We start from the raw sequence: 13,725 nt of genomic DNA, 5'->3' as shown, positions 1-13,725 counted from the left end.
AATTATAGAAAATATGTTGGGAATTATTGAGAATACAATGGGAAAAGTCCTTTGAAATTATGGAGTACAGATGAGAGAGAACTGTGTCAGCCTATTGGTATGATGATAAAATTACTAACTTCATCTTGTTGAAGTTAGATGAGAGAAATCCAGTTCTTCAAGACAAGGTTTTTTTTGTCCCTTTTCACTATGAGAAGCCCCAATTTGCAGTGTTTTATCTTCAAAAAAAAAAAGGGGGAGATACTTTTCCTTGTCTTGCAATGACAACAAAGTAGATGTTCTGAGTGTAGACCATTGGGACTGTGTTTCAACAAGCCTGTATTCTTGTTCAGGTTTTGTTCCAGACTACCTGCCCAGACCAGGATTCTGGGGACTAAGTTGCTTAGGCTGTAGATACATAGAATCAACTAGGTTAGAAAAGACTTTTAAGATTATCAAGACCAAAATACATCTACACGTACTTTCATGTAGAACATACCTGGCTTTGGAAATACGGAATTGTTACCTCCTTGTGCTTTAGTTTCTTACATGCAAAAAAACAACTATGTGTTCTGAGTTGAAGGTAGTGAATTTCTTTAAGACCCTACAGGTACTTGAGGAAAAGCATCGTGTCAGAGTCTATTAAAAAAAATAAATTAATTGTATGCCTCTTTGCTTCTATGAGTCCTTGACGATGACATCAAATTAGAAATTAAAAACAGTAGTGAGAGTTGCCTAGGAAGTAATGACTTATTGACTGAAACCCTTTTTTTTTTTCCTCTGCTTATGAATTCAAAAGAGTGTGCAATCTGAACTTGGTAGTAGCAAGGGGACAGTCAAGATGACACTAGAGAAGTGTTACTCCTTTTTAGATTATATAACTGCATTGCTTTACAATTTGAGATTATACTAGATAGTGAATGAATACATAAGTGTCACAAAAGAACATAGCCCCTGCCCTCAAAAAGATGCAGTCTGACTCTCCAAGGAGAGATTAAGAAAAAGAGAAATTAACTCTACTGATGAAGAAGTGGAACACAGTGGAAGTAAGGTATGGTGCCTGCCTTGGAGCTTCCTGTGGAATGAATTCTCTGCCCTTATGCTTCAGCCATGTGCTGTCCAGGGAAGCAGAGAGGAGCATTCCACTTCAAAACACTTCCCATCTGATGATTTTTGTCTTAAAAATCACTGTGTAGTGAACCAGTGAATCTGAATGTTTTAGGCTTGCATAGAGACTGTGTTTTAGACCCCCCAAATATGTTCTGTTGGACTTGCTAGTGGTATGTCAAGTGCCCTAAGGTCTGTGTGATTCTAGTCTCCCCATAAGCTGTACCAATGATCTGTGCCTCCAGCACACTGAGACTGCCTAGTGTGCACAAGGATTCTCCATATTTTGCGGAAAACCAGAAACCTTAGCATCGTTGTAAAATCCACTCTTTCTTGACAGGCCCAAAGAGTTCATAGAATGTGTATCACACATTCGTTTGCTGTCCTGGTTACTTCTGGGGTCTCTGACACACAATGTTGTCTGTCCAAATTCTCCATCATCTTGCATGCCTATTCCACTGGATGCGGGTTCACAAATTGCTGACCACCTTATTGTCATTCTGATTGGGTTTCCAGAGCAATCAAAGGTAAGGGATTCTGTGTTTTAAGCAGAGATGTGTTATATATTGGCCTTATTTTTGCAAACATTTATGTCTTTGTAAGGAAAAAGAAGGGGTAAAACCTCATTAAAACCTGGGATTTAGGGAAAGAAATCTCTGTTTTTTCTTGCATAGCTGCCTCTTTATGCATAGAAAACTGTTGATAAAATTAACTACAATTAAATTTGAGATTCAACAATTTCAAAATATCTCAGGAATAAGGAAGAAAAAACTGAATTCCAAATTGAAGCTTTAGCAATGGACATCTCTGGATCAAATCTCTCAGAATTTATTCTAGTTGTATAGTAGAATTGGATAACCTATAAATAATGTTATAATCAAAAGTTAATTACAAGCAGTGATGGTTCAAGAGTTACTGCACATTATAAGCCATCTGTGACAGTAGTTTAACACAGATACAGCAGCACTCTTTGACAATAACCAGGTTTTTATTAGCAACAGAAGCAGAATGATCACTCATTTATCGTGTACATAAAATCCCCCTTTCTTTCCCCCCACCCAGCCAAGACACTGGTGCTTCCCATTCATTTATTTGGCCTTCCTTCAAATACCTCTTCCCAGTTACCAAGCAACCCTTGCAATGTTTGGTGCAGTCATACTGCCACAGAGCATGAATCACTGTTGCACTTGTAAACTGAGAAAACATCTCGGACCAGGAGCATCTTTCTTGTAATGAATTAGTTAACATCCAGCACTCCTGGAAGCTCAGACACTGTCATATATAACACTTGTTAGCAAAGAGCCATGCTTGAGTACACAAAAGACTTGCTTCCCTTGACTGTGAACAGTTCTGTCCCAGCAAGGTAGAAATGGGTGGCAGATTAACAGAAGATATGTAAGATGATGTTTTGTGTATAATATCCTTTCTTTCAGGTGATGTGAATGACTTGCCCCAGCGATATTTTTGACAGGGAGTCATACATGCCAGAGCCTCCAGGCTTTCCGCAGGCTGTGGTGGAGTTTTTCATCGATAAAATCTCAGAACTAGTCTTGAGTAACTGTTTTGCAAAACTAACCTTCCCTTTAAAGCAGCTGACCTTAATGCCATACACTAAGATTGCCTGGGAGTGTGTGTTTGCAAATGCAGTTTTTAGTCTGGAAATATAAAAACAGTTTTTAAACATAGAGAAGATATTATCAAGTGCGCTTGACTTACCCATTCCTAACAAGAAGGAAATATGTGGGAAAGTGAGAGGCAAGGCTGCACAGTGCTTTGATGGAAGCCTCTGCACTGTATCTCAATACACTTATTTAAATAAATGTTTTCCTCCATTTTCTATTTCTACAGACATCTGTTCTGCACATGTGTTCCCTCTTCCATGCATTTATATTTGCTCAGCTCTGGACAGTGTATTGTGAACAGACAGCAATAGCGCCAACAGTCCAGAATCAGAACGAATTTAGCTTTACAGCAATCCTTACAGCCCTGGAGTTCTGGAGCCGAGTGACACCTAGCATCCTACAGCTAATGGCACATAACAAAGTGGTGAGTTAGGTGCTGTGTACAGATTTAGTATAGATTAAACTCAGGCGGCTTGGAAGTGTTTCAGTGGAATACATCAGACTATGAATAACATCATAAAGTAACTTCGATGCTTTTGAGAAATTACAAGGAAAGCTAATTAATAGTGGTTAACCTTGCCATGTTCTGAAACAGGAACTAGCCAGAATGTGCCTGAAACAGAATCAAAAGCTAGGGTCTTTGCTGCTTGTATTAAAGGCCCCCTGCATAAGGTCTCATTTTATATATCTTCCTACCCTTCACAGTGGTCCTATTCTTTCATCTGACTCTGCCTAACAGGAGCAACTAAGTGTTGTAGGATAATTCTGTGAACATCCATTTAAATATTTTTGTAACCATGTAATGGTGAAAAAATATGCAAATGCTGACACTTGACTACTCATAACCCATTGGTTACTCATGAAAAATAATCTATAAATATCTCTGGAAAGATTTTTGGGTAATGAATGACTCGAAGGAGGTATTTCTAGAGGGAAGGTTTGAAAGGGAAGTGTTTACTCTGTTCAGAAATTGTCCAGACCATTTTCTGGAAATAAACAAATGCTTACACGTTATCTCAACTACTCACTATTGTTGGAGCAGCATAGTAACATAAGAACCCAGAGGAGTTCCAGCACCCTTCTCATAGGTGCTACCTTTGCTTCCCATTGACAAATGATTCCCAAGTTGAGAGCTTGTTTCTGATAGGCAAGACATATTGTGATTCCCAGTTTCCAGAAAGCCATGGCACTTCTGTCATGACTTGTCAAAACTGTAACTTTAACTGAGATGGTAATTAGTAGCTCTGACTCTGGAGAACCTGATACTAGTTTGAGGGAGAAAGATTCTTTATATGTGGCCCAATCCTCTGAGTGCTGTTAAGGTTTGGGATTTTCATTCTTTGTTTTACTTTTTCAAATGGAGACTTGCTACCTACATGGAACTTACTTTCTGTAATTCCCCTTTCCCCATGTGAAACATCTCTCACCCCAGGCAGGTAGGGACCTTTGCCCTTTGAATTCTAATTGCATGCTGTACTTGGAAGTCTTTGAACCGGTTACTGTTCCCTTGTGTCTTGTCCTTATCAGGCAAGGACCACTTAAGTTGTATTTAAATGGTATTTTAGTCTCTGACATCTAGTGATGTCTCTGTGATTGACAAACCACTGTTGGGAACAGTAGTTCATGGAAGCTCCATTTGAATGAACAGGAAATACGCATGTTTCTAACTAACCAGTAGTTTAGTTAGACACAAAGGCTTCTTGTCAAGCCTTAGGACAAGAATATGACCTGGAAGTCCCAAGTTCCAGTCTTTTTTTTCTGAAAGTATCTCATTATGTGGCTTTAGTGCAAGTTATTAAACTCTCTGCCACAGCTATTGCTCTGTGTAATGTAGATAATAATACTTGCCTGTCTCACATGGGCATTGTCAGGTTAATTAGCTGGTGTTTGTAAAGCGCTTTGAAGATGAAATGCACTGCACAAAGCTAAGTTTATTATTATCAAGGGGGATTTAGACATAGTTCAGACAGACACTGTAAATACTCACTGCTGGCTAAGAATTCATTGCACCTATGAATTAACACAGTATAAAACATAAAATGCTGTCTACTACCAAATAACTGATATTTGCATCTGTCATAATTCATGGTACAAAATGGAAGAATTATGGATTTGCTGCCAGTTCAGAACAATAAATTGTCTTTTGATGGGGGGGAAAAAGATGGGTTTTGTGGATATGTTAATTTTCAAAGATTCAGCAAATAAAAATATCAATTTCTGACACTGATTGATGAGAACTACACAGACATGTCAAAGGATTTATGATGTCTGAAAAGAACAAAGCTGAAGGCAACTTGTTTTGATGTGTGATCTGAATTGAGATACCTCAAGCACTTTGAAATTTTTAACAGATAGGTGTTGCATCAAGGAGAAAATAAGTAAAGAAAAATGTCCCTTTTGTACTCATGTAATATTTAACTTTATATGCCAGTGGCTAAGAAATGTGCATCTAGTGATTCAGTATAAGTGCTAAGCAAATACAGGAAGATTCTTTTTAGACACTGTTGGCTTAGCTTGCAACACTATTATGCTGGACGCTAATTTGGTTTTATGCTTGATTTTCCCTCTCCCCTCCCAGATGGTGGAAATGGTGTGCCTGCATGTGATCAGTTTAATGGAGGCTTTACAGGAATGCAACTCTACTATCTTTGTAAAGGTAGGCATACCACACCATAAGTATTTAGTTAATGATGTTGCCTGTCTATTGTGATTTCCAGGCATATTGTCCTTTGCTTCCCCTCACACTCAAAAGAAAAAAAAGAAAGTGGAGGAAGCTGAGGTCAAATGCTGTTGCAGATATAAAACCTGGTAGAGCATACAAAAAATAAACTCTCTAGTGAAAAGACCAGTCAATGACTTTTTTACATGTTTTCCCACTGCATTATTCTGAAGGGAGTTTTCACATAAAATATCAACAAATCAAGTAGTTAAACACACTGTGAATCTAACAGGAATATGTTGGGTTTTATTTGTGCTGCTGTTATGAAGGAAAATTCTGAGTGTTGTTTTACTCCAGTCTTTTATGCTCAAGCAGGAATTGAAAATAAAGTAGCTAAAACTGAAGGTCTTGGTGTCAACTAGCATGAAAGTATTCACGCTCATTGTGAAAATACAGATTTAGAGTCAGTAATGACTTGATTCACTACAGAAACTTGGGCACTAAGGGATGTTAAAGTGATGCCTGTCCCTGGAAGACAGGCTTCTCTTTCAGCCAGTCCAGAATGCCCAGAATTTGACAAGGATAGAGAATGTTTTTAAAGCTGTGAAAAGAGAGGCCTTCAGTGCCATATTCCTGTCACAATTCAAATGAATACTTTCAGGGAGTTATATTTGTTAGTATATATCAATAATCTGCTAAATCAAAGAACGTAGTTGTTAGTACAAAATCAAGCTCATAAACCTGTGAAATTCAAAATTAAGGTGTTAAGCTTTCTTTCATGTGCAGTGGTTGGGACATGGAAGAGAAGAATCTGAGTAGCAAAATCTCCTTTACTTAGCCTTAATGTGAAATCCTGCAAGAACAATATACTTACATGATAGCATTGTAGGATTTCTAGTCCCAGGTTATGATTTTTTTTTCAAAACTAACTGTAGACCTGAAAAGTGTCTTGGTTTGGGGAAAGACTTACTGTATGTTTAAAGTCCTTCAAAAAGGCAGAAAGAACCAGGAAGTGGGTGGCATTTCTGTGATTCAAAAAAGATCAAGTTTGAGACTAGCTTCTTCAGTAGCTGTAAAGATGATCTGGACTTTCTTACTCCCGATTCAGAATTCTGCAAGGATGACAATTCTTTGAATATTTAGTTGACTGGGCAGTTTTTGGGGTAGCTTGTTCTATTCTAGACAATCTTTTATTGCCCTGCGCTTCATAATGAAACAATTTTATCTTGTGCATTAACTTTTTTTTCTAAATTTTATTTTAGATATAAGCCTTTCAAACAAAGTTTAGTTTTCATTGACAGTGTAGTGAGAGAGATTTTTTTTTTTAGCAGAACATTCTCAATACTCTATCAGAAATTCATTTGGCAAAATTATTCCCAATGACTCCCTCTTGGAACTGAGCACAGTAGCCTTGATAAAGCCTGATCATTTGACATTGTACTTACTGTAGTGCCTTTTATTCCACCTAAGGAATCAGGTGTTGTAAAAACTTCATTTGTTGATGAAGTAGGATGACTGAGGACACACATATTTTTAATGGACCACAATGTGAAGGTGCTGCATGTGACATGATGCTAAGTGGACTATGGGATAGCTATATCAGATGGCCATTTTCTGTATGACAGCTGAGGGGAAAATAGGTCCTAAAACAAGAGATGTAAACAATTCAGCTGTCCTTCACTGAAAGAAGAGCTTTCTTTATGCCTAAGTACTCCTTCATCTCCTCCTTGTGTTAGTGCTGTGAGTTTTCCTCCTCCTGTTATTGTGTTTGCCTTTGCTATTATATTAAACTCATGCTGATAGCATTGAAACATGCCTTGATTGCTTCCTATAGTCTGTTTTCTCAGAGGATATTTTTTGTATCTTGTGTTAGACTATCTTTACCAGTTTGGTGATGAAAACAAAATTTATTTCAACTGTTATGTTTTGGTTTTTTTTTTTCTAATTTGGAGTAAGTTGCATATACATTCACAGATGCACACAAACCCACATATATATTTGATTCATTGTATCTTCCTCTGAGGGAAAGCATTCTGCTTTAAGAGGGCTGAAATGGAAGTGTTCAGTTTTCCTTGGGCATTTCTATATCAAAGGAACTGGGAAACTAGCCATCCCGGGACAGCCATTGATGATGGAGACCAGCGCCTTGGTGATTACAGCTCTCCATCTGACCATCAGATGTATGTCTGGGGAATTTGGAAGCCTAGAAGCAGCTCAGCAACCACAGTGTTTTTTCCAGAGAAGCAAGGGATTAGGCAGCTCCAGCAGCTGCAGGGCACATCTCTAGGGAACTGGGCAGGCAGCAGAGTTGGGAAGCCAGAAGAACGCTGTGCTCAACCTGTTCTCCACCTGGTTTCCATCAAAACTTCCACTGGAATCAACATAATTCTGTTGACAATATAAACTGTTGACAGTGTGTGATGGCACTCTGTTCTTCCAGCTCTTCTTTCTAACTAGCTTTATGTATTCTTCCTTTGTGAAGAAAAGGCTATCTGGAGATTAGGTAATAAAACTCAAATGCTTCAATAAAAATTTCTTGTCTCATTTATAACTGGCAGATGTCAGAGTGGAGGGTTTGCTTGCTTGTTCCTGCAGCAGAAGGTTTCATTTCCCTGTGTCCACACCCTGGAAGACCGAAGTGGTGCTGGAGGACAGTGATCTGTTATCTGACCTTAGACCTCTGCAACATAAATATCAATATGACCTAGTTTCCATGCATGCCCTTTATAATCAGTGGAAAGAAACAGGTATTTTTGGACATGATTCATCTTGATCTATTTTAGGTACCTGCTATGGGACAAGATGAACTGGCTGTGAGAAGTGCTTAATTCTCTCAACTGACTGTAAAAGATGTCCACTGAATTGATTCAGGTGCAGAGGGGTACCCTGAATTTTCTGCCTAGCTTCCTTCCTTGCTTAACGTACTTCTGATGTCAGTCCTGTCATCACTGCCTAGCTCCAAAGGAGCTTCATTATTTCTGGATGAAATTTTCAGTGATGTTTTGTTGATAACAATGGGGCTTGGAACATGGCTTCTCAGTATGCTTACCTGTTCCCTCCTCCAAAAAAAAACATGAGGACTTGTGGTCACTGGTCTTATTAAGCACTTAGTGTGAGAGCTTACGGAAGGATGTACAAGAACTTGCACATCTGCTGCATCTGGCTGCATTCCATCTGTTTTAGCATTCATCTATCTGTAAATGCTGAGGTTTGAATATGGTTCTTCATGTGGTAGACTGAGTAATCAGTCCTGACAGGGCTGCATATGCTTCTCCAGCAAAAGAGCACTAAAGTTGAAATAACTATCATTCCTTGCGCAAGGGAAACAGCGCTTTATCTAATGTTGTCAATAGTGATTAGGTTTAACTTGCAGCTCCTGGTAGCATAATTGGCAAATTGCAAATTTTAATGCCATTTGGAGGAACATTTTAGAACAATAATCTCAGTGGTTAAATTAGTATTGGAGAACATGAATACTTATCTGTGAGGCCTGAGCTTGTCATGTTGTACTTACTCAGAAATAAAGGTTCTCTGAAGGACTGAAATACGTATCAATCCAATCATAGGTGACAGATTCACAAACCTCCTCACCTTGTCATTCTAGATAGTTTTCACCTGTTCTCCCAGGCCTACAGGCCTGCAGTGAAGCACTGATGTGATTAGTGGCTTATAAATGCTGGTTACCATTTAAATACCTGGTCTGTTTTTATTTTTAGCAGCTTCTACTGGATGTTTTTTCAGTTCTTGATGTATACCTTAACATGCAAAATGTTCACTGTATTTATTCCAGTATTGTTACCTGCACATACAGAAACACCCTCACAAGGAAAATAAGAAGTTATTTCTTTAATAAGTTTTTATGTTGTAACCCTCATTATTGCTTTAAAAAAGATATCAGTAATTGCTACAGGTGATTCATCAAGATACACACAAGGGAAGCTGGCTTCTTTACCTCAGACTTATCTGCCCCATCAGGGGGTAACATTTTAAAATAACCACATTTCGAGGTTTGTGGTTCAGGCTTTGTCCATTTGGACAGCTAAATGTGTTAGATATACCCTTCCTGTCTCACAGTAACTGGAGTATATTTACAGTTGCTTGTATAATAATAAACTGTACCTCTCTTCTTATAGCTCATACCAATGTGGCTGCCAATGATCCAGTCAAATCTAAAGGTAAGTTGTTTCTAGTACCTTATCTTTTTATTCTTAGTATTACACGTTTTTCTAATTTGTGGAAATAAGATCCAGATTCTCCAGACTCTCTGAAAACAGATCATATTAGTGTATCCAGATGAAAGTCTGAAATGTGAGCATATACAGAACATCATCAGCTAAGATACTTATCCTGAGATCAGTACTGCTTTCCTTTCTGAAACACTTTTTCTTACCCTAGTTCTGTGGCAGGGCCTTTCCTCCCTGTTCATTGAGATTGGTTGTTCCCTGAGCTTTGGTTTCCTTGCTGTATTAGGCTTGAGAGTCCCCTGTCAAGTCAGGATTGGGACTCTTGACTTAGGAGGTGGATTTGGCTTCTACAGCAGATAGATATTTTGGACCTGTTTGCTTGGGTAAAACTTTGCCAGCTGGCCCTATTTGTAAGAGAGAGCAAGGTGGATGAGTGTGGTTTGCCAGTCAAGAGGATTTTGGTGATGAGAATAAAAGCATTGGGGTTGGTCTCAGTATGGAATTGTTTCTGTAAGCACATTTGCCTTTCATGGCAATGCTGCAGTGCAGGATGTTGAAGAAAGAAATGTGACACTGGAGCAGTGGAGGAACTTTCTCTGGCCATCAACCAGTACCTTTCAGGCTGCTGTATTCATGCAGTAAAGGAAAGAAACTGAATGTTTTGCATTATTTTAACAGCATTTATCTGCTGGACTCCAGCTTCGGCTCCAAGCCATCCAGAGCAATGTCAACCATCACAGCCTAAGGATGTTACAGGGGTCAGGACAAATGAACAATAGCTCATCTGTGCTCCGCAAGTGGCTGCAGTGTACCCAATTTAAAATGGCTCAAGTAGAAATTCAGTCGTCAGAAGCTGCATCTCAGTTTTATCCTTTATGATTCATGTAATTTGTTCCAAATGTTCACTTTTAGCCAAGCAATAACAGGGATAGAGCTGTAAGAGACCATTTGTGTAAATCAGTATACAGAGTATATACTGTATCTATACTTTTTAGCCTAGGACATACTGTGGAAAAGCTTATAATGGGTGAAGCTAAGAGCCTGATCCTGCCAATCTTTGATTTTACTCAGGATCAATAGGTTCTTAAGTCTGCATTCATGAGCATGTATTTGCAGGATTGGACTTAAGTCTATCACATTGAACATATCTGATCATTGAGATATCTTGTTTTGAGATGTTTCTTTATATTATTTTTGAAGCTAAGACAAAAATCACTTTTCTTTAACTTTTTTTAAAATAGAATTGTGGGTATTCACAAAGATATGGAAGTGCTCTGTTGCTATTTTTTGATGATAAAAGAAAACGGGTTTTAGGAATCTTTATAGGAGGGTGTTTTTTTTTGGCGGGGGGCAGGGTCTTTTTTTTGTAGAGTCACAGCTGGCAATGCAATAAAACCTGTCACTATAAAACCATGATCTTCTAATGAGGCTTTTTGTTATCATCTTCTGGGAAAACAGCAGCTTGTAAGGAGAGTTATTTTAAAGTGCACTTAGAAATTAGGTTGTTAAACTGTGCCGATTTGTTTGTCTTTTCTTCAGTACTGTTTTCCAAAACTGCCAAGTCTGATTTGTTTTTTGAAATACTGCTTTTACTTACTCCATGGATTCTGTGCTGCTCTTCTTTGTAGGTTTCATAGAAGCCTCTAATTTTGTGACTAATGTATTGTATTCTTCTGTCAATACTTGTGAACAGTGCAATTAAAAATGGATATCCCACACCTATTCTTGATGTCTACAGCATTTATGTTGCAAACCGGACCTAAACTTTTTCATAATGATATTTATGAATCAAAGCATTTGCAAACTGTTGTATTAAACAAGATGTTTAATAACAGATGGATTTTAATATCATTAAGGGACTCAGCCAAAGCCGATTAGAATCTAAGGAGACTCAGGTCAGTGGCTTTTACATAAAATTGTGAGAGACCATGATTTACCACCTCTTGAAATTAATACTTAAATCTGTGCAATTACAGTTGCATTTTCTGTATTTATTCCTGTAATGCACTGATTAGAAGAATAACAAACCCATATTTAAGTTGTGTACTAGAATGCTATTAAATTCCTAGTCTTTCTTACCACTCTCAGAATCAATGTTTTTCCTCCCTGATTGCATGGAAGTGAAAAGGCATATCTGTAAAGTAGTCTTAGTTGTTTTGAAGGGTCAGTATTTCCTCAGTGCATTTACTAAAGAAAAAATGCGTATGTTTGCAGATAGGCCATTAAAGTACCATTATGTCTTAAAACCAAACCGAAACACCCAAAACCCCCCAAAACTAACCAACCAACCAGATGACAGTAAAACGTGCTAGTCTGCTTAAAAGCAAACTGTGTTTTCAGTAGAGACAAACTGATTTGGCTTTCCTTCCTTCTCAGATTAACACATTAATAGAGTCTAAGCTTAATATGGACCAGTATACCCAAAAGAAAATCTAAGATACATTATAAGCTATTTAATTGTAAGTAATTTTGCTTGTATTTGCTTGAAGTGAGTGGCAAGGTTTTTTAGTTTCTGGAAAACATTTATATCTTCATGTGAAGAGTATTAGGAGATCCACCAGATTGTAATTTCTCAGTGTTTCAGGCACTCATTTTTGCCATGCTGAATTGAGATTGCAGAGACCTGCATGAATTGATAAAGGACAGCTTCTTCCGAGATTGTCATGGTGGTACTGAGGGTAACATTTTCTTTCTCCAGCTTTTGACTGGCTAAGGGGAAGAAAGAACAAAAATGATGTAGAGAATGCAGCCTGGAAGATTGTATGAGCAATGATTAGGGATATTTTGACTACTAATAACATATAACATGGGGCTTGTCCACGTATGTGTAGTTTAACACCTCATGAAAGTCTCGAGTGTACTCCAGGCATCTGCAGAAGTACAGAAATCTGCATTAATTGTTTTTAAAAGCACTGTAAGATACATCTTCACAGTGCCTGAGGTCAATATACAACTCAAACGAGTCACTTGCATTATCTCTCTGAAATAGCCCAGAGCAACAATTTATATTCTGTAGGAAGATTAGGAAGTAAACAACATTTGGTGTTCCCTGAAAAAGCTACCAAATAGCAGAGGCCAGTTTTCCTGCTCTGGCCATGCACCCAGCCGTGCTGCATGTCTTGAGATGTGTCACCAGGAGCAGAAACCATTCCATGTCTGATCATTGAAAGCTGCTGTTTAAGAGCAATGTTTAGGCATCTGTTGCAATAAGCTGCTTAAATCAGTGCTTGTTACCGAGCCCGACCTAGTAAAAGAATCAATTCACTGTGCATTGAACTATGACATTTTCAACAGCATAGGGCACTTGGGATGAAGAGATGGTTAAAATCCCACAGTGGCTATGGTGTGCTGTACTGTTGGATTGTGTAACTGGTGTCCTGGAAGTGAGGGTAACCTCTGCGCTGGGAGCCTCGCAGTGCTTTCCTGCTGCCTATGAGAAAGCCACTGTCTGAGCTCCACATAGGATCACACAAACAAAAGACTTTTGCAGCACATTGGTTACTATCCACATACATGCCTTATCTTATACATAACATTTCTCTAACATCTCATTAGAGCTGTGGCACGTTAAAGGCCCTAAAAACACACAGTTATTTTTCTGGCTGTTTTACATGCTATGATAACAATGTGCTCTAGGACTGATGAATGTTCTGGGCCCAAAGATCCCTCTGAACTCTGGCCTGCAGGGCCTCCTTTCCAGCCGGATGAAGCTTACCAGAGCCCAAGGCTGTTTAGTCTTTGCTAAGCATGTCCTGGAACAGAGCTCTGCAAAAGGGGTTCCTGTGCTGTTCCCACAGTGGCACGCAGCTCTGGGAGACTTTCATCCACTGCTTTTCTTGCTCCATCTTGCTGTGACTCTTCAGCAGGGCTGCAGTCTGTATGCTTTCTGTGAGGTACAAATCTTGATTGCATGAGAGCCATTTTGCCAATGGTGTGGGTCAGGTAATAGAAGCAGTGATGGTGAGGGCTGGCCAGCTTGGTGAGCTTCTGTGGTGTCTGAGGCCTGGACGTGGGGGGCTTTCAGCTATGACTGTGTGCAGTTTGTGTATTGTAGCTTGTGTCCAAGGAACAGGGGTTGTGAAGAGCTTGCAGAACTTGGGAAGGGTGGCTGGTTTCTCGTTCATGGTTATAAAGCATTAACATAGAAAAGCAGAACCTGTGATTCACTCACTGG

General features: G+C 38.8%; 1 protein-coding gene across 13 annotated transcripts in view; it reads left to right on the top strand.

Annotated features, from left to right (window-relative positions):
• The window catches only part of UNC79 (unc-79 homolog, NALCN channel complex subunit), a 117,564-nt gene extending 106,291 nt beyond the window's left edge, over window positions 1-11,273 (top strand). For 12 of the 13 annotated variants that reach the window (XM_062637864.1, XM_062637844.1, XM_062637873.1 and 9 more), the window contains 5 exons: window positions 1,427-1,613; window positions 2,935-3,132; window positions 5,287-5,364; window positions 9,501-9,542; window positions 10,230-11,273. In XM_062637864.1, the coding sequence (XP_062493848.1) occupies window positions 1,427-1,613; window positions 2,935-3,132; window positions 5,287-5,364; window positions 9,501-9,542; window positions 10,230-10,430 (706 nt within the window). In that variant the 3' untranslated portion in view covers window positions 10,431-11,273. Of the gene's footprint in view, window positions 1-1,426; window positions 1,614-2,934; window positions 3,133-5,286; window positions 5,365-9,500; window positions 9,543-10,229 lie in introns of those variants that run through there. The other variant, XR_009968340.1, reaches the window with a different exon arrangement.
• Window positions 11,274-13,725: the final 2,452 nt, after the last annotated feature.

The sequence above is a fragment of the Pezoporus occidentalis genome, unplaced genomic scaffold, assembly GCF_034315485.1.
Source record: "Pezoporus occidentalis ecotype Australia unplaced genomic scaffold, CSIRO_AGI_Poc_V1 ctg115, whole genome shotgun sequence".
Taxonomy (NCBI): Eukaryota; Metazoa; Chordata; class Aves; order Psittaciformes; family Psittacidae; genus Pezoporus; species Pezoporus occidentalis.
Note: the sequence above shows the minus strand (reverse complement) of the source record. Positions and strands in the feature narration are given on the sequence as shown.